The following is a 22,404-nucleotide window of genomic DNA, read 5'->3' as shown; positions in this document are numbered from 1 at the left end:
CTCTCTCCCTCTCTCTCTCTCTCTCTCCCTCTCTCTCTCTCTCTCTCAACACAAACTTCAATTTGTCAAATATCTTTTCAATATATATTTGTGTCTTCAAAAATTTCATAGCCTAAATGCACACTTTTTGTCATTCTTGATATTCTATCGTTATATAATGGCAAGTCAAGTTTTGATTTAATTATCTCCTTAAAAATACTAAATGTACAAATGATTAGATTATTCATTTGTACACTTAGTAGATACGCTTTGCATCTTTTAATATTGCTATGACAAACTTCTAAATTTAAAAAATATTTAAAAGTGATTTTATATATATTATAGAATATTAATGAAATATTTTGTAGTACTATTATTACTATATAGTATAATATTTTTCTAGAAATATTTACATACTTATCTCATCATGTTATTTTTATAGAATTTTTAATTTAGCGTATTTTATGACGATTATATCATATCATATATTATATCAAAAAGAAAAAACATTATTGAGTCAATCAATATATATAAACATTGTGACATTAATTTGTTGAACAGAACTACATTATATTACACAGCTTTTATTAAAAAAATATTCACTTATATTAGGTTACGCCACTAAACTATTGCATTGATTATTACAAGGCGGCAAGACAGTGACGAGACTTTCAGTCTCGCTATCGCTGTTGCTGAAGTTGGTCCTTTCCAAGACAACTGTGTTCTCATTCTTCTCATTGAAGAACTGATAACATAGTGGAGTTTTGCCAGCGCCCAAATCCACACCAGAATCTGCGCTCTTCGAGATTTCCGACAACCTGCGAAAGTTACCGAAGAAAACGCTATCGGTACCGATACTCTCAGCACCGCTTTCACTAGCACCGTCGCACACAGATTCTGTCTCGTCGGTCTCTTCGGACACGCTGCTCACCTCATGTTTGAGTAGCCGTTTACGTGAGCCGTTGCTGTCAGTGCTGCTGAGATAACCGCTATCTTCCACCTTCACGTGATCTCGTCGATTGTCCACCATCAATGGCAAAATTAAGTTACTTGAACTAGAATTGCACGTTCTCGACAAACCTCTCAGCTGTCTTGTTCTGAAGTAGTTTTGTGTCTTGTTAACAAGTCGTCTATCCTTGTCTTCCTGATGATGCTCGACGTTCCACGATCGCAACTTGGAACTCTTCGCAGAGCTTCTATGATAAGTTGAACTTGTAGCAAGTTTTCTTTCTCGACACGATCTCGTTTCTCGCGATAAAACACCATCTTTAGCACAAATGTCTCTGTAAAGTCTGTTCTCAGAATTTTGGATCTCGACTCGCGTCTCGCACGGAAAGTTTCTGCAACCGTTCGTCATGATCTTCTCGTTAAGGAATGTTGCCGTCTGCGTCAAAGCAACATCCTCGTGACACTCTGTGTTGTAAATATCAATTTGAGTCTGCGACATGCAGGTCTGATTCCCTACATAATATCCGTCAGCTTTTGGGACAGGAGTGCCGTTGCTGGCCGTAGGGTCACCCGCTTCGACAGGACTCCTGTCCCACGCGTTTTTTGACGGAGACAATGGCAGCGGCAGCAGTTTCGCGTTCTCGACGCGTCGCGGCGGTTTCGGCTGTTGATAAATCTCCTCCGTAGGCGGCAACGGTACCACGTCCGGTTGATTGTGCTGCCGTTGTCTCTTTGCTTGCCTGCTTTCGGGCGTCAGGTACTTGCATCTCTTCCAGGAAAGAGTGCCATCAAATTCGCTGTTCATTTGGCATTTAATGTCGTAACCGTTTGTTAAGTGCGAGTCCTTTAGGTTCAACCTAATCTTCGCCTCGTAAATCTCCCGCAAACTGCCGCGATTACGTTGCAGCGCGGAATTCTCATCTCGAAAACTGCCCTTACTTCTGAGCAGAATCTGAGCAGGTCGTTCTAGAGAATCTACATAAACTTCATTAGCGATTTCTTCTTGACCATAGTGAATGTTATCGTTGATACGTAATTTCATCGGTTTTCGGTCTAGCGTGTCCGGTTCGTACTCGGATTCGTCGAGCTTTATGTAATTCTCCGGTGAATCCTGCACTTTGATAGTCAGATGACCTGGATTCTCTGGCTCATATTGAATCTCTGGGCCGCTATCGTCGCTGCAAGCTGGACTGGCGTAACCGTCGTTCACGTAGACTTCGCTGACGAGCGAGTACGCTTCGGATCGTTGCTGGCCGCTGACTAGCTCCGGCAAATTGTTGTAGCAATCACGTTCGAGAATTCGATCACTGATCTTTGTCATTGTCATTTCACCAGTACGCGTGTTAATTACGGCATTCTGCATCGTCAGCTCCTCGTCCATCGGCAGTGCGGTAGACAATGCCGGGCTTGATTGGTTATCCGTCGATGATTGATCTGGCGACGTCGACGACTTCCGATTAGAACGCTCCAGACTGTCCACTTCGTAGTCACCTACTGCTAAGTGATCCGACGATTTAGCGTGATGATGATCCAAAGCTTTCACGTCTACCATCTCACGTATTACAGCGTCCATTATGCGCTTTGCGGTGTTGCGCGCGCCGGGCAGCTCGTTAATCATGTCTGGAAGTTCTTTTTTTTTCGCCGATGGTGCATTTGGAGCCTTCGAAGACTTCCGAGATCTCTTCGGAACAGAAGCTCTTTCAGAGCTCTGCGAATGCGAAGGCTTGCTTGGTTTCTCTGATTTCTCCGTATTGCTAGATGATCTGTCTGTTTTTGTCAACTCGTCTTCACTCTTGCTGTTCTTATCTACCTTTATGCTCTCTTTTATCTCGTTCTCCATGGCCGCATTCTCCTGCATTTGCTGGATGAAAGAGTTCTCGATGGCCTTGCGCACTTTCGCGTTTATCGCGTCATTACCGGCAGAAAACTGGGACGTTGTGCTCTGCCGCTTGTTGTGACGATCGTGTTCGGTACTTTCGAACATGGACCTGGTCGATCTTTTGGATACGCTTTGACGATCATCGTTCTCCAGAATCTCACTTCTGGCAGTAATATTTTTGAAAGTTCTTAGCATCGGTGGATTATCTTTCCATGATGACACCGACTTAGCGGTGAGACTCGCGCGATCGTCCGGATCGGCAAGATCGCGTCTTGCCAACTGCTTCAGATACTCCAAATTGCGGGCGAATGTGCGCGCGTTTTCTTGGAAATTTCTGCGCGTGTCTTCGGGGTCACGCCAGCGACGCTGCGGCGGTCGCACATCTTCCAACCAGGCTCGTACTTTGCTCTCACCGTGACTGGATAGTTCGAGAACAGGTAGGACAGGAAGCTGCCGGGGCGACTCGCTGCAACCTGGACAACCGGTGCACCGTTGAGACTTGCGCGATTTCGCGGCCGAACCGCTCTGCACAGAGCTTAACGTTGCCCGCTGTTGATGCTTGCTCAACTTGGCCGACTCGCATCGTTCGGAACCGCTCTCTTCTTCTGGAATACCTGTCAGATTACCGGTGATAATGATAAAGTAAAAATAGATCAATTATTCCTAATTGTTGAAAGAGTATGCTGCTTTCGTGCGCTGTATATATTAGAAGATTTATTATCTGATGGACGTACAAAAAAAAAAAAAGACGTACAAATCTTTGCACAAAGCACACAAAGAATAAATTCAAAAGAAAGACCTAAAGCAATATATACAAAAAAATGACAAACTTAAAAAGTATTACCTCCTATATCTTTTAGCACAAGTTAAATACATTATATCTTCTCTTTATAACTATAAATCAGTAACCATGTTATAACGGATTTCTTATTTTAGCATTTATCTTGAAACATTTAAAAAGTTTATAAAATCTTGAAACATATACTTACCGGTGAGGGTGGGAACAAATCTCTTCGCGGCCATTTTGTGTTTGGCGATAGAAATGACTTCTCGAATTTTGAGCAGGAACTCGATGGCAGCCGGAGGTGGGGCCTAAGAAAATGCCAGGCTGTTTTCAAATTATCTTGTCGCCGATCAAATAAATAAAGACGTAGACGAATCGAATAGACCGCGTGTCGAGGATACGTCATTAAAATATTTCTGACATCGAAAACGTTAAACTCGTGCGGATGACTCGCGCGAATAGGAAATACGCGACTCTTTATTCTCGTTTTATCGTCAAAGTTAAGCAACTTACCAATAATAGTTGTCGATCGAAGTATGCGGGATTGAAGTACAATTTCCTACGTTGAGCACCTGGAAGAACCGGTACATCCTGCTGATGCGGGTTGTCAGCCGTTTCCACGACGCGTACATCCTCTTCCGGCAATCTCTCACCCAGAATAGAACCCGCGGAAAAAAGTCCTTCCGATTGCTCCAGATATACGCAGTGCGGATGGACGATTGCTGATGTTATTTGCTGAAGTGTAGAATGCCGGTTAAAAAACTCACAATAAAAAGCTTTAAATTATTTCGTAATTTGCAAAATCTAAACTAGAGTTTGCAGGTTATAAAAGTGTTTTGCGTATATTAAATTGTTTTTATTTTATATTATTAATCAAAAAGAGAAGAAGATTTTCATAAACTGGATTGTCTAAAAAAAAAAAAAAAAACAGATTATCTCTGGAAGTAACGCGACTTGCACTCGAACTACTTCAGCAAAGAAAGAATCTCACTACGTAAAGCCTGGAAGGAAACAGTTCGCAGAACGCACTGAAATCGCAGTGCGTGGTATTCCGACAACCGGTACGGTGTAAAAGTGGGATATACCTTGCCTACTTGGAATGGCACGGACTAACGGAGCGCAAAACTAATGCGCTAATTGGATGCATTATTAAAACGCGCGCTGTAGTCCCAGAGAGATGAATGGTTTTTGTGCTGGTGATATGGCAAATTGCGACGGAGATAGCTACGGATAATTTTGTTGCGTGGTGTTTTGCATTTGAATAAGTGCGTAACATCTTTAAAATGACGTAAACTTGTTTAATTACGCGATGAAACAAGTGTATCTATCATCTGCTTCTGTACGACAGATTAAAATCTTTAATAAAGTTCTCCATTAAAGTATAAAGCAACTCGTTAACTAAAAACAATTTGCACGTTACTCCTTTCTTCTCTTGTTTAGATTTCAAGAATAAAGTAAATCCGAATAAAAAGTTAAGCAATTATATAAATTAATAAGTGTGTATACTTACATTTTCAAAGCCCTGCTCGTTATCACTCGGAGGAAGATCATCGCCTAAATCGCTCTCGGTAAGTCCGCTGTTAGTATCGCTCTCGAAGTGTCTCGTAGCAGCTAACAATGGATTACTCTTCACTAATCCACTACCGTCGCGACCGCCATCAAGAGTGATGTTTGCTTCCTCGATGGATTTTCTCTTTGCCCTTCTGCTGTGCAAATATAACGATACGCTAGCTATGTATATGAAAGCTAGGATTACAGAAGAGAGACCAATGGCGGTATACTCCATGGTCGATAGACCGTGCGACATCTGAGACGTTGACGCGAACATCACTTCTCGTACACCTAGTGTATAAAAAAAAAATTTATTTAATAGCATGTACATTTCTCTTTAATATAGTTAATGTATCTGTTTTTTTAATACATTTTAATTTTCTCAATATATTATCGTAGCTTTTATCGGGAAATCATTATACGAAATTAAATCAAGATCTTAATTAAATTAAATTATGGTTTAGAAAACGTAATTATTTTATATTGAAAAACTAAAGGTTGATGTGCATCAAATATTATACTTTTCGAGGCTTTGTGTGTGTATGTGTGTGTTGTACTAAACGTACTGGTTTTTGACGGTGATCCGGCTACTCTAAACGCCACACAGGGTGTAAAAACTCGAGGAAACGTCGATATTGGTGACGCATCTCTGCAGACTAGTTTGGCCGTCACGAGTCGTCCTTCCGCTGCATCTCTAAGTCCAGTTTCGCCGATCCACTGCCATGATTAATCACATTTAACAAATGACAAAAGACTATATTATATTCATTATTAGTAAGATTGTATATACGAGCAACGACATGATAAAAATTGGCAAAACAATAAAAGAATTAAGATGAAAATTAGAATTAATAACTAAAAATTAGTTTAGAGAGCCTGAAAGTTTCTTTAAATCACGCCGGTCTCGTTGAAATGCGTTTATTATTATCAAAAACCATCTTTGATACATGTACTAAATATTGCGAGACGAGCTCCAAGTGTCTCGGTGGCCTAACAGAGAAGGCGACGGCCCGGAAAGCTGGAGATTCCAGGTTCGACTTCTGGCTGAGGAGTTTTTTTCGCAATATTTTAAAAATTAGTTAGGGAAGTATTCGGGGTCCATCATATATGTGACGCAAAAATAGCACCCTATATAAATTTAAGAATTGTATTTTCAATTCAAAAATTTCACATGTAATAATTTACAAGTGAATACATATATACATATGTGTATACATATATACATATATATATACTATATATTTCTGCATAACATCCTAAAAAAGCGGCTCGTATGACTTTATTCTGTAATTTTCTTATTACAATTTAGAGAGCCTGAAAGTTTCTTTAGAATTAGCTCATTATCATCGTTTTTAATACGTAAAAAAATCTTCTTCGTTTCCATTGAGCATATCCCGTTGAAACTAATTATAGTAATTAAAACTATTACGGGCGTTTAGCTCCGAGGTCTATTTTCTCATAATTCAAACAATCTACCAAAACCTGCGATTTTTGTTACACAAACTAGTAGCGCGCGAAAACAACATATTTCTTCCGTTCGCATTTCTGCTGCTTATGCGACTAATTATAATCTTACTATATAATAATAAAGTAATAAGTTATTCGTTTTTTTTTACTAACCTGTAAGAATGTTCTACCCTCGTCGCGAAAAAGTCTGAAGGGCGGCTCGGCGTCAGAAAGATTTCTTAGCTCGGACCATCCCGCTCTCCCTAATTGCTGAGCACCGGTAATTCCGCATACGGGAGTGGTCACACCTAGTTTTGAAAGATAATTTACGTTTACGTCATAGAGAGAGAGAGAGAGAGAGAGCAAAAACGTCATGTAAAAAAAACAAGACGAGAAATAATGAGCAAAAGAAATGTTGACGAGAATGTGTTTTTTTTTAAGAGACGCACGTGCGTCAAAAGATTATAGAGATATTTTATCAGAATTGTCTGTAAATTTCACGTAATGTTTCTTATTTAGAAGAATAGATATATTACGATTTTATTACATATCTTCTTGGCTCGTAAAAATCCACAAATGAAAAATAGGGCCAATAGGAACCGTAAACAGAGTGTCTGTGTTTTAATGATTTGTTAAATTTTGACGTCAAATGTTTGGATCCGATATTAGAATCTTTTTCAGTGACTTTTATCTTGAAAAAAAAAATGCGGAAAACTCAGTTATCTATTTAACAATTATGTACAGCTAATTGGAATTGAGTTCCTTTTTCTTTCAGTTTTTATCGAGATAGTCACTGAAGAAGATCCTAATACAGATCCAAACTTTTGATGTAAAACTTTAACAAATTAGTAAAACACGAACACTCTGTTTACAGCTAGTATTAGCTCTATTACAATTTTTTTATTACAATTTTACTTTGCTATTTTTTCCTTTTGTGAGTTACTTCAGTGTCGATTTAATATGCTGAGTTGTGAAGACCTTACCTTTAAAACGAATCTCCGCATGTGGATATATTATCTGCCCTCGTTGCGGCAGAAAGACATACGGTATTCTCTCTACATGGCCGTTGTTGCTGACAAATCCCGCAACCTCACACTCTAGAAAAAGCATACGATTCATTTATCATGTGCAGTAATTAAAATTTGTATATATAAAAATACGACATTTATAAAGAAAAATAAAATAAAATAAATTATTGTATTAAAATGTGTGTGTCACTGATTTCATCAATAATAAAAAATAATAAAATAAAATAATAAAATAAAATTTTTAATTTATTAAACAAAATCATATAAATGCATAGATTATACAAAGATAAATAGAAATTGCAAACGTTTTAAAGTCTCTCTAACGATTGTTTCTTTCGTGCAAAATGTTTCTTTTGTCCAACAATTATGTCAAATGCGTAAAACAGCTTGTAATTTTGAGGCAAATTAGCATCCTTGATTCACTCCTGTTTTGCTCATTTGAATAAATTACCAGAGACGTTGAATAAATTACCGGTTACGTAAAAAAATATCACAGACTTCAGGAAAACGCAATGCACAAACTTAGCAAAGAAAATTTTACAAAACACGTCGACAAGTTTTTTGGAGAAAAATTGCGATCAAAAAACATAACGAGATGTTTTTGAGAAGATGATGCGCTATAATCACATATAATGCAACGCATAATCTTCTTGAGTTGATACAAAACAAATATACGTTCTTTTTTGCAATACTTTATATGAATAAAGTTAGTTATCTTAACAATTATATATATTATACGTACATATTTTTAATTAAAAATATAATTGCTTGAATTTAAAGTGCAATAAGTTTTAATAAAAACATATAGATTTTTATAATTAATGATTTAAGGCTCGTTGAAATTAAAACCAAGAAATATATAAGGCATAAATTTTTATAATAAGCATCGCAAACGTTTATTAAACGTTAAATTCAAAAATTGAAATAACTTTATATTTGATTATGTAAACATTTTCCTCGAATTATCTATTGATGCCTTACCGAGACGAACATAAAATTCAATACCCTCTAATTTCGTGCATAATGTTCGCCGTAAGCGGTGTATATTTGCAATTTCTAATTGCGGTATAGATTGTATGATAAAGAGCGTAATAAATCGGCGTGTCCAGTAGGGTCTATTGGATTTAATTACAGCGTAGTAGTGTGCTAGTAGTGTGCAGAACCTGTTTGATCGTTGAAGAATCGTCTGTTTGGATATCGCGTATTCGCGAATTTAAATCCCCTGTACTAAAACTCGTAACGGTCGCCGATCGTTTATACATTATGTATCAATATTCTTTCGTTCTGTGCACGCGAACGCGATTGCAACGCGCGTTTATGTTATGAACACGCTTAATGCCATCTAAACTTTCTCTACTTTTTATTTGGAGATAACTTAATTACATGAAATATGTGTTACACGCACATCACAGAAATCATTGGTTCTGTGGTTTACAGATGTCAAATATACAACCAACATACGAGATGTTTCAAATCTCTGTGTGTTTTACTTAAATATGTAAATTCAAAAAGTTTGAATAGTTTTTTTCTCTATTTATCTTTTCCTTTTAAAAACTAATTAAAACTTTGTTCATATCCAATTTTAAGCACTTTTCTTAATTAATTTTGTGTAGTTTTGTCTGATTAAAGTTGAAATTACTAGAAAAATGCTTAAAGAAAGAATTCTTATTATTTCTTTATGAAAAAAAGTACATTAAATTTATGTATATGACAACATTTATGTATACTTATGAGGTTTGCTTATATATGTAGTGCTGGAATTATCGGTATCATTATCAAATCAAAACCAACGATGAAATCCACATATTCATTTAAGAAAGTGTCCGATCGATCTATGATTGTTTATTTATTTATACTCATCTGTTTATAAATGTTTTTTTGTGTGTTTTCAATGACTTTTGCAACAACTCTTGACTCTTTCAAAAATATTACTGCATATCCAGTCATGAAAGATACAGCGGTCCCTCGAATTTGCTTCGTAAAGAATTTTTGCTTTGTAAAGAACAATATCCGGACCGATTTACGTTTATTGCGGAGTAAAGCCAATTAACACGAACGTTCTGTCCTCTCGAATCTCGATTTACGCGCATCGGCTACTTATTCCCGTTGGCGTTCTGGCTGCAGGATCTGCACGCGCGATTCAGCGTCGGATAACGACTGGTTGATTAACGATCGTCGAGTTCACCTCACGGCAAGTAAGAGTCAGCGACAGTCTCGGTCGCGGTTGAACCTTGACCCCTCCTTCGAAGGTAGACGACAACGCGATCTTCACGAAACTAGAAGCGGCGTCCGGTTTTCTATGAGACCAAGTGATAGATAGTGTCATTTCAGCTCAAAAGCCACCGCTAACTTATGGCAGAAAGAGAGATCCGATAAGGTTGATTGCCTGCAGTTATGTACTCTTGTGCAAACAGTCCCGTCTATATTTGCTATATAGTTTTGCGATGTGTTTCTCTAAACTGGTATTTAAATAATTGATTATGAACCGTGAATTAATTGCTGTTTGTACGTAATGTTTTTGTGAGTGGATTAAATTAATTATATCAGCGCTGGCTCTTATTAGTCTAATTTATAGTAATTATTCCAATTTTTAATTGAATCTTTATTATTTGAAATTTACTAATGTATTTTACTGCATACTATATAATATACATACTTATAACATATGAATTTGTTATTATGCGACAATAGGCTGTAAATCATCAAAGTTAATGTAGAGATTATGTCTTCTTTACTATGAAGCAGTTTATTGGTCTTCAATGACACGTTATGAAAATTCCGCGGCAATCTCAACAAATTAGTTTAACAAATACTTGCTTAACGTTCGATAAGATACAACGCTTCCTGCCGTAATGATGATTGCGAACTTAAATGCATTATACACAACGTGCGTGAAATCATCGATAATACCGATGACAGCAGCGCGGTGAAGAAACGCGTAATCGAAGTTAACAGTTTCTCAAAGCGGTAGGTAATGATCTGTTAAAGTTTTAAGTTCGGAGATTGATCGAACGCCATTTTAAATAACTCAGCCAATTTTCATCGCGATCGTGTAATTTTATCAGGTAGCCGTGAATTATTCTGTATAGAGTCGATTTAATGGATCTCTGATGATAGGTGGAGACAGTTTCTGCAGTAATATCCACGCAGAACATGAATACAAACGAGATACTCAGAAAGAGAAAGAGAGAGAGAGAGAGAGGAAGCATTACGTTTTCAATCTACGAACATCCTTGATGTATCACGCATTACTTCTGACGCATTACTCGTCATGAAAGAATCCTAACTATGTAACTGCAGCAAATCATTATCATTCAATGTCCGTTGCAGCGGCGGGTGCCAGCTGAAGACACAGCTTCCGGCTACCGCAGTATCGCGCGAGAATGGCCTTGACATCTGTCATCAAGATTGACACACGAGATTGCGGTTTCGTTTGATTAGTCATGAAAATAGTATTTTTGCTCTTTTTATTTTTTATATATATATAAAATATCGTTTGATGAGATTTGAAGTGATGCTATGAGAAAAAATATCTCTCTTGTTGAATATAAAAACCGATCAAAAATCATCTCTCATTTCACACATATACACACACACATAAAATAAAACAAAAACTTGAAAAAAAAATCTATACAAATTTACTTTCTAAATAATTTATTTATTTTTATCTTATGTAATAAAAGTTTAATATAAAAATTTAATAATTTTTTATTATTCATTAAAGTGTTAAAAACGTTATCAGAAATCTCTTTGCCAGACGTGTAAGCGATCAATTGTAAATCTAAAGCAGAGCCAGATCGTGTATCACGAGATTGTCTCTGCCTTTCTCTATACGGGGAGAGAAATCGACACTAGTACTCATTGCGGTACTTCTATCTGCTGGTGCCGTCGTGCCGATGCAAATGCCACGCTTGTTCTGTTACCATTGGTGGCACGGAGTTATTCCCGCGAATCGACCGACTTATTTGTTGGTTGCAAAACAGACGCGCGTGGCCTTGGCAAGCGAGTCTATTCGAGAGCCGCACGCTTGACACGACCGCATGGCCCTGAAAAGGCCAACGCGGGTCTTCCACCTTCCTCTTTTCTCTCTTGGCTCCATTGATATCTATAATTCCTGAATAGAAAGTGCGCGCGAGAAAACATGTAATTCTTTGAAAGGGCGGTAAATGCTATATGACATGCATTTCGCGAAAAACACGATAGTAAGTAGAAATTATCTTAATTTACAGAAATCTTCCGGAATGGAAAAACGTCCAAAATACATATATCTTACCGCGTTTTTAACTAACTCGAGATTCCGTTTGATTTTCCGAAGATATATTTACGCAAAGTGGATCTAGTGACTCGTTTGGAGAAAAGACCGTTCGATCTTCTTCAAAAACAGCAGTTTCTTTTGGTATGAAGACCTATTTGTTATGCGAAGCGACGCCAAAGTGACAGATATTATTGTAGATAATATTCATCGCCGATAGGCAAGTGTGTTAATAGTGCCTCGCCTCGCGGATTATAGCGTTAAGGTATCTTTGTGGACTGTCGCATTCAAGCGTGCGTGCACATTAGTCAAGTCAACAGCTTGGGAAAGGCTCGTTGAAGGGTGCGAACCTTTCTACGAACCTCGATTTTCCATAATGACCTACCATCAATTTTCGCCATTTCTTTTCAGATGTTTGTGAAAAAACGTAACTTGCGTTACCAGTCGCGAAATCTTTGCGGCACATCCCGCAAGTAAAAAAGAACGAAAATGAATTTTAATGAATGAACGATGACGTGTCGGGTTGTTAGGTAAAACGATATTTCCTCGTATTCCCATGAATATTCGTTTGCGTGGAAAATTTACGATACTGAATTTACTTGGACGTATAAATCTTTATATTATTATTAATCTGTTATGATCAAGCTCTTATCTGTCATATTAGAATTTAAATAATTAATTAAAAAAACGCGATAACTGTAGTTTCTAAACTAAGAAATATATTTACGGTCATCCGAGCAGGATGTTGTGCGGAAAACTGCGTATATATATATATATATATATATATATGCATATATATATTTGTTCGCGTGTAAATTCCAGGTTCGACTCCTGGCTGAGGAATATTTTTTCGCAATATTTTCAAAATTAGTTAGGAGGGTAGATGGGATCTCTCATATATGTGATGCAAATCTAGCATCCAATATGAATTTAAGAATTGATATTCAATTCAAAAAACTCGCGCGTAAAAATTTACACGCGAACAAATATATATATACGCAGTTTTCCGCACAACATCCTGCGATCGGCTCGGATGACCGTAAATATATTTCTTAGTTTAGTAACTTATCGAGCTTCAATAAGATTTAATTGATATAAAAATTGGTTTTAAAAAATAAAAAGAGCAAAAATAATTTTTGTTTATTCCTGCAGAATAAAAGATAATTGTAACACTATCGTGACGTTTGTTTCACGCATTAGCTAGATTAGATGCATCAATAGCCTAAGAACAAAAGTGCCAGCGATCATTACTTCTAAAACTAAAATTTTTGTCATTTATCCTCGTCTATTTAACGTGGTTGCTTTAAAATGTCTAATTCTATTTCATTATCATATATCCGTATCTTATTTATAACATTTAAACTACTCTAACAATTTGTGTATGCATATTTTGTTTCCTATAAACATTACAAAACGCTTGTGCGCTAATTTGTATGTAGTTTCTGATATATCTAAGCTGTTCATAGACCAAAGTAATTAACTCTACTTTTTGAATTTTTTAAAAGTTTAGTGCCAAAGCACTTGATTGATGCTTAAAAGAGTACTGAATACCGACTATAGAGACCTGTAAACCGACATTTTGTAGAATCGCTCTAGTTTTGTATTTACTGCAGCAGATCAAAAATGCTTCTACAGAAATAAATAAATTATGCTAAGAAAGTGCGCTTGTTCTTTAGAATGTCAAAATTCAGCATACATTTTTGTAATATAGTTCTTCTCTATAACCTCACGACATATTCATGTATGTAGAATTATTTCTAAATTTTTGTACATATTTACACTAAAGTAGCGCATTAAGTACGACAAAAAAGAACATAATGACACACTCAGATTATGATTTGACTACCTAATTGATGAGAGAAATAAAAATATTGTGATGAGAGAATAGGTTATCATATACTATCATTATGAATAAAAAAAGAGTTCAAAAGAGCATTATATACTCATTTTCAAAAGCACTATGTAGTTTTTTATATTTATTTTGCTTCTGTAGAAGTATTTTTCATGTGATGCAGTACACAAAATTAGAAAGTAGAGAAATTTAGGTTTCTAAAACGTCGATTTACAGATCTCTATAGCCGGTATCCAGTACACTTATAGCGATTTCGGCTGGTTTGCACCGACTGCACATTTCGGGTGTCGGTGCAAATTGTGTGTTCGGCTGGTCGAATGGCAGCAGTTTTTTGCTGGTTCCGCGTATTCGTCTGAGCTCAGTACACCGCATAGGTGCATGTTGGGTGTACACAAAGTGGCTCTCACAAATTAGTCGGAGCCAGTTAGTGTAATCAGTACACACACTGATGCGGTGTTGCACACAATTGCACCAACTCTACACAGGTAGCACACCGGTGCAGACCAGCCGAAATCGCTATTAACGAAATCCTTAAGTGAGTCGTATTTTTTTTTACCGATTGAGTCGACTTTTAGCGTCAGTTCGTAGTAATATTTGCTTAATATAAAAACTTGTGCAGTTTATACATAGAAAGCAAACTGCATCCCGGATGCGGGATAACATAAAGAATAATATAGAGTTCTCAGAAATTAGTTTAGTGTAAATGAATAGTGTGTTGGAAGTATACAAGATCACTTTCGTAAATATTTCAGCACACTATTCATTTACACTAAACTGTGACACGTATTTCTGAGAGCTCCCTATTGTTCTTTATGTTGTTCTGAATCCACGATGCAATTTATTTTCTATGTATAAATTGTATAACTTTTTTTATTAAGCAAATATTATTACGAAATGACAGCCAAAAGCCGCAAATTCAATCGGTAAAACAGGACAGCAAGTTCAAAATCTAGGGTTTTAATAATTGAACAATTATTTAAAGAATCTTTCTTAGGCTCCGAAATTTCTAAACTAAAAAATGTATAGACGGTCATGAGAACCGTTCGTTGGATGTTGTGCGGAAATATACGTGTATATACAGAGTGTCCCAGAATTGGTGTGACATCTCTCGTAGGCAGGTAGAAAAAGTAAAACTGAGTCAAAAAGTCCTGAACCATTTTTTTCTATTATTTATAATAAAGGAGTAATTGTTGATTTTAAATTTAATTAATTTATTAATTGTTGGACACTCTGTATATATATATATATATATATGTACGTGTTCACGTGTAAATCTTACACGTGAGTTTTTGAATAGAGATTTCAATTTTTAAATTTATATAGAATGCTATATTTGCATCTCATATATAAGAGATCTCGAATACCCTTTAACTATTGTAAAATATTGCAAAAAAACTCTTCGGCTAGGAGTCAAACCTGGAATCTCCGGCTTTCCGTGCCGTCGCCTTTAATAATTGGGCTGAACACCACAAAATGACAAAAAGATTTTTGGCCGTAGAATAATAAACAATTTATTTTAGAAGCCAATGTGATTAACTCCATATTCTTATATAAATCGTTGCAATGCAATTTAAGCGCTTATACAAATTTATAGTGATTTTGTCTAGTCTGCACCGGTGTGCCACCTGTGTAGAGTTGGTGCAAGTGTGTGCAGTGCGTACACTCATGCGGTGTTGTACTGGATATTTCGACTACCACGGCAGTGTATATATCGTCAGCCGAACACGAGACCATACCAACTGGTTCCAACTAATTTGTGAGAGCCACTTTGTGTACACCCAACATGTACCTATGCGGTGTATTGAGCTCAGACGAGTACGCGACACCAGCAAGGAACTGCACCATTCAACTAGCCGACACACAAGTTGCACCGACCGATACTCGAAATGTGCAGTCGGTGCAGACCAGCTGAAATCGTTATTAGTTGAATAAGTTTTAATATAACTGTATATCCCAGGCAACCCCAGACCCCAGCAGACATTATAATGAGGTTAATATAAAGTCAGTTTTTGACCAGTTTGACGTTAGTTTATGACGTGATATTAACGTAATGACGACGTGAGTTTGTCTCGTTAAAAATGACGACAGGTTAATAATGTTTACTTACGTAATTAATCTGATGTAACGTGATTAACGTGACATCTCACATAGCCCGTAATATTATTGCAATATCACACACAATATTGCTTTTCTATTGCAATATTACACTCTAATATAATAGAAATATTACCGTAATGTTAATGTAATATCACAATATTATTAAAATGTCCGCCAAAATGCATCACAGTAATATTACAATGATATGTAAAAAAACTAATGGCACATCGTAAGAGGGAAATTAATTTGAGATTTTACTCGAATTAATCTCTCTTTGGAGGCCTGATTCAGTTTGTTGATCAACCGATTAACTCAATGAAAGGTATTGGGTCCGGAAAAAATCCTGAGGTGATGATACACATAATAATAACCATTATTGATATTTTGCTACTTAAGATGCAATATAATATTATCGTACTATTTTAATATTATATATAAATGTAATATATTGATTATATTATTGTAATATTGTATTACAATATAATATCTAATATTATTACTATATTGCAATTTTACTGTGATATTTCTGTAATATTACGTGCTATGTGGGATCTTACATATAACACATAAATATACTCAAAAACAAATTTTTAACAACCGTGTCATTTAAATAACGTCATTATGACGTCTTACTCACTTATTTCAACTAACCCCAGCAAACACAAAGTAACAGTTACGTAACATTAATGTTATAATTTCCCACTCAACAATGTAACTGCTACGTACAAGGCATGTTACATTGCAGTTACATCGTTGAGTGGGAAATTATAACATTAATGTTACGTTACTGTTACTTTGTGTTTGCTGGGAACGTCACTTCAAAGACCAATAGTTACATCATATATGACGTATACGTATGACGTACATACTGACATCATTGTTATGACGTTCAAAATAACGTCAGATTTAGGTCATAATCACTAATTAGTGACAAAAATCACGTATATTTACGTCATTCCAACGTAAGCAGGTTGCTTGGAATATTAGACAACGGCAAACTGTTTACCATTACCCTGTTATTAAAAAAGTAAAATTTCAAAAAAAGTTATTTACATTTGTTTTGGCCTTGCTAAAGATTGCTTTTATGTATTGAGTATTCCTATGTTTTTTTTATGTTACCAGTTATGTGTATTTATTAGTTGATAAAATACCAATGTTGCCAAATCACAACATCGAAATAATCGGGGGGCATCATGCCGTCGTCAGATTACAAAGGCATAGAATGATGCAATAGCGCAGATAGTGCGCTATTGAATCATTCTATCTTTATTGCTCATTAGATGAAAAACAAAGATAGAATGATGTACCCTAATAGGAAAACACAAAATTATGTGACAAAATATTGCACTAAAATTGTAATTTGCAATTATACAGATATATTTTAGGAAATAGATGTAAAAACATTGATCTTTTATAAAATATTTGTAGGTGTTTGCAAAATTAGTTTCCAAATACTATTTCGGCAAAAGAATAACGATATGGCGAATCATCTTAGCAGTATATTTGCAAAATTAATTTCAAAAAGAATTTGTTCAATAATTGAGAAAAAATTTCAGCTATGTGATGTTTAAAATATGTAGAAATATAGTTGTATATAAAGAAATCAACTTAATTCATGTACTTATGGAAATGCATAATGACTTTTTCGCAATTTTTGGCAAATATTATTTACAAAATCTTATTTCGACAAAACTGTTGCGTTACGGCGAATCATCTTAGTGCAATCATTGTAAAATCGTCGTTATTCATGATACCATTTTTGACAATATTTTCACAATTTGCTTATTAGAATAATAGGGCAAATAGTGCGCTCTACCAACGCAGCCAAAGAGTACGTTCCACTTGCTGTTCGCAACGCTCACGCTCGTACGTCAGTTACTCGCGTCTCTAAATAATATGTCTGACAAAGATTTTATTTCTTTATTAATGGTTTTGATATCAATACTTAAAGTCTAACTATAATAATAATAATAATAATAATAGTTGCAATAGTAACAGAATATTTATTATTGATTTGTTCTATACTAAATCTTTTTTGTAATAAAAACTATTTTTAAAAATAAATTCAATGGTATTTTCTTTTTATTTTTATTTGCCAATAAAATAACTTCGATAACTTCTTTAATTAAGCAGAAAATGAAAAATAATAACGATTATTTTATGGATATATATTATTTTATGCTTTTTATATCATTAGATAACAACTACGCCTGTAACAATACATTTTGCAATATTTCTTTGAATTTAAACTTTAAAAGAAGTTTAAAAAAAGTATATATTACCTTATCAGTTTCTCTACTTTTTGTTTTATGGTGTTAATCGATTTAGCAAATAAGCGGTTTATATGTTAGGAATATCTATATGGTTTTAATTGCTTTTAATATGTAAGTAAATTAGCTTCAGTTGGACTTAAGTCTTTGATATGTGAAGACGTGTGTTTTATTATCGTATATTGTAAAGCAGATTGTGAATGTATTATTAAACAAAAAAAAGTTTTCTATTATCTCAAAACATAATAGCAGATTATTAACCTTCAGAAAAATACATACATTATTGTATGTTGTTTCGTTTTTGATCGACATTTAACGCAATGACTGCAACAGAAAATTTATGATACTTATGGGAACGTTTTGAAGGTCAATAAGTGTCAACGTTGGTTTAGAAAATTTTTTATTTTTTTAGACTATTTGCCAGCGTTTTTTATCTGCTGGTCTTCGAAGTAGGCAATTTGCCGAATTCGATAACAATGCTTTAAAATCACCGGATCCAAGATTGATCGTGCAAGAAATAATTGACACACGTGTGTATGTGTGTGTCACAGAAGAGATAAGAACTTCACGGTTTGTTACTTCCGTAGCAATTTTTGACTCCAAACACTCTACTGCTGTGTATTTATGTGTGTGTGCGCGTGTACACGTATATATATATATATATATATATATATATGTATGTATATACACAGACTATATAGACTCTATATATATATTGACTAAAAAGTTATTATTCAACAAACTAATCAATAATACTGCGTTATCTATTTTTCTCAAATATATAGTAATCAATTACAATATCTCGGAAAAATCACTTTTACGTTGCAATGAAAGATTTACTTCCTGTCTTATGATTCACTGTACACCGTTGTGTGATCCATCTTTGAAGTCAATATGAGTCGCACAGTCATCACAACTGGCTCTGTCGCTTAGATCGCAATTTTCACCTCGCATTAGCATTTCGATATTTTAAGAACTAGGATCTCAGGAATCTCCATCTTGATTGACACTCATTGTTACTTCGTGTGTCGCAAGCGCACCGTTGTCATTTTCAGTGATAATTACAACGTCGGTGACAGACTATATGGCTCGATTAATATTCATCAAACGCAAATGCGCTCGTCGCCTCTCACTTATTTCAGTAAATCGTCTTCATTGTCGTGACCGCCAATGGCTATGATTCAACGTGATATACTGACCATCTGCCGTAGGAAGATCTCCACCTCCAGAACGTACAAAAGACAATAATTTATGAGCAGTACTGGACGATCGAAGGCGCGCGCGCTTTCAGCTTCTTTTATCTCGATTATATATTGTGTCTGGCTTGAATATAATTTTTTATTCAACCACTGCGAGCTGCACGGAAAGCGGAAATTGGCGTCTCTCTCAGTTTGAATGTTAAATCTAAAATTTGCGATTTTGCTTTAATTATAATGCTTATATACGATGCGGCACGTGAGTCTGGATGTCTGCGTCTGATGATAAACACAATAATTAATTTAGTTTTGACGTTGAAATTACATCCTTATATATGTTTGATTTGTAGTCGTTTACTTGAAGATGTTAACTTCCATTTTTCAAGTTCATTAAGTTTTAGGCTTGACAGTGGCCAATATCTTATCCTAATATTTACATAATTGTGGATACTATATATTAGTAATTAATTGCTAATGTAATTAATTGCTTGCTACCTTACACATATTGCTTCCAAATTTATTTTCTGCGTGAATATAATATTAAACGCAACATTTTATCGCAATATAATTTACCACACATTTGGTGTGATAAAATGTAAATGTCAGTACAATAATAACTTAGTACTGTTATACGTGAAAATGATGAACGCAAAATGTTCCTAAGATTCTACCGAGCTTGTGGAGAAACATGAGAGCTTACAAATTGCAGGGAATTAAGTTTAGGCATGTATAACACGTATCTCTTGTACAATTGCATCATTACTGGAGCGGTTCTTGAGCGAGCAAAAACGTTCTAACGTGTACAAGGTGCACGAGGTAAAATCGCGTGACCCTCCATGATGAACTCCGGACCTCACGAGGATTACATACATGACGAGAGGTAGCACCGAGCCACTCTTGCGGGATATAGCTCGGTGATAGAAGTCGAAGATGACTAAAACGATCTTTACGATCAATATTATTACAGAATACTTTTCTTATTAAAAATTTCGTTAATATATATTTAAAATCATAATTATATTACACACATACACACACACACACACACATATGTATAGATATATCAATTTTCTTCTTTCAATAAAACTCAAATCCGCAATATTCTATATATTATAATATCACGAATTTATATTACATATAATATATATGATATATTGCGAGTCTGAGTTTTATTAAAAGAAGACAATTGATACAAAACAAAATATCTATAAGATCAATTGACAAGCAAAGATGTATCGTATATTTAACAAGCATTGGTATTATAAGCAAAATTCATTTAAAGCGGCAATTACAAACAAAGATTACTATAAAGTAGCAAAACGTTTAGGGTTTGCACTCGAGCCATCCTCAGTTGCTTAAATATGTTACAAAAGGCGTATGTGTGATAGTATGAAAAAATCCGCGAAAAAAAAACAATTGATAAAAATAAAATTAGGTGTCACAAAAGTTTGTCAAATCTTCAAATGTGTGCTCATATCCTGTGAAAAAGATGTTCAAAAATAAAAAATGATCAAGTAATAAAACACTGTCCTGTAATAAAAGTAAGTATAGAACACACACCCGAGAAAGACACAAAGAAACGAACATAACTTACATGTAAGAAAACAGTCAAATGTTGTCCAGAGGGCAAAAGGCAACAACTTTATGTACATATCCCTTTTCACAGAAAATAGAAGAGATAAGCACCGTTGAAATTCAAAAGCGTGAACGTTTAATTTTGTTCAATAAATCAGAATAAGATTTGTCTAACATATCTGTGTCGTTGATCAAATTCAAAACATTAGATTGTTCCTTAATATGTATTACTTCGGATATTAAACTTTGTAAAAGTTAGTTTTTTTATCAAGTATTTTCACGTCCAATCGAACGAATGATCATGTTTCAGTCCATATGTTTCGAAACGACTAAAATAACTGCGATGAGTTTTTTGTAATATTATTAACATGTTCTTTTATTCTTGTGTTAAGTTGCTTTTTAGTCTGGCCAACGTATGACGCACAACATTCGTTACATTTGATCTTGTAGACTACATTCGAACTAGCATCTAGAGTTTTGTCTTTGTGAAGTGTGATCAGTTTGTTTAATTTGTTAAAGCATTTATAACCAATTAAGACGTTGGTGTCTTTAAAAGCGTGTTTCGCGTGTTCTGTTAAATTTATTAATATTAAGAAAGGATAACAAGTTTTCTATCATCCACACATTAAATCTTTTTATTATTACTTGAATTAGAAGAAATTAGTTTTTTTATCCTGATGTTTATGTTTCCGAAGATGAAATCAAGAGGATAACCGTTGCTCAGCAAAATGTCTATACAGGAAAGAATGTTTTTTAAATGATAGAATGAGATAAGAATAAAGCTCTGTCAATGAGATCAAAAATAGTATAAATATCTACCCGAAAAAGTTTTTTATGATATCAATCGATTTTTAAAGACCAATTTATCACATTCCATTTAATCAAAAGACCTAAAAAAAAACTTGTGCATTATCCTCAGTTTCAACAGTAAGTTTTAATCTCTGATGGAAAAAGTTAAAAATGTTGACAACCCGAGAAAAAATGGAAAATCATGTGATCATATAGGATTATATGTGGATTGAATGTAATTTTGTATGATCGTATAAACTTTTATATAAGTCAAATATGATTTTATATAAGTTGGATATGATTTTATGTGATCGTGTAAAATCAGATCCAAAATTTGGCGCGATCTAATTTTATATGATCATATATATATAAATACATAAAATTATGTACGATAGAAAAAAAGAGAGTATATGATATTTCTTATATTTATATATGATCATATAAAATCAGATCGCGCCAAATTTGGATCTGATTTTACACGATCACATAAAATCATATCCAACTTATATAAAAGTTTACACAATCATACAAAATTGCATCCGATCCACATATAATCCTATATGATCACATGATTTTCCATTTTTTCTCGGGAATGTTATTTTTACGTCAAAAGCCCTAGCTAAAAGAATGTCGCAGTGATAATAAAAAGGTAACGGTTTATTAATTATGTGTAACGCTTGATTTTCTATATCTTGTAAATAATTCAGCTATTAACATTCAAAAATGTTTTTTGGATTTGAACCGTGTTAGTGTTTTTT

General features: G+C 34.8%; 1 protein-coding gene across 1 annotated transcript in view; it reads right to left on the bottom strand.

The window, feature by feature from the left end:
- Window positions 1-537: 537 nt before the first annotated feature.
- LOC109860059 overlaps window positions 538-22,404 on the bottom strand; it is an 82,619-nt gene continuing 60,752 nt past the window's right edge. Inside the window, exons 4-10 of the mRNA XM_020438909.1 lie at window positions 7,571-7,684; window positions 6,762-6,895; window positions 5,708-5,858; window positions 5,101-5,432; window positions 4,104-4,325; window positions 3,796-3,898; window positions 538-3,420 (exon numbers count right to left, since the gene is read on the bottom strand). Of these exons, the coding sequence (XP_020294498.1) occupies window positions 593-3,420; window positions 3,796-3,898; window positions 4,104-4,325; window positions 5,101-5,432; window positions 5,708-5,858; window positions 6,762-6,895; window positions 7,571-7,684 (3,884 nt within the window). The 3' untranslated portion in view covers window positions 538-592. The remainder of the gene's footprint in view (window positions 3,421-3,795; window positions 3,899-4,103; window positions 4,326-5,100; window positions 5,433-5,707; window positions 5,859-6,761; window positions 6,896-7,570; window positions 7,685-22,404) is intronic.

This window comes from Pseudomyrmex gracilis, unplaced genomic scaffold, assembly GCF_002006095.1.
Source record: "Pseudomyrmex gracilis isolate BER0280 unplaced genomic scaffold, ASM200609v1 scaffold_322, whole genome shotgun sequence".
Classification (NCBI taxonomy): domain Eukaryota; kingdom Metazoa; phylum Arthropoda; class Insecta; order Hymenoptera; family Formicidae; genus Pseudomyrmex; species Pseudomyrmex gracilis.
The sequence above is the reverse complement of the archived record's forward strand: the minus strand, read 5'-3'. Positions and strand labels throughout refer to the sequence as shown.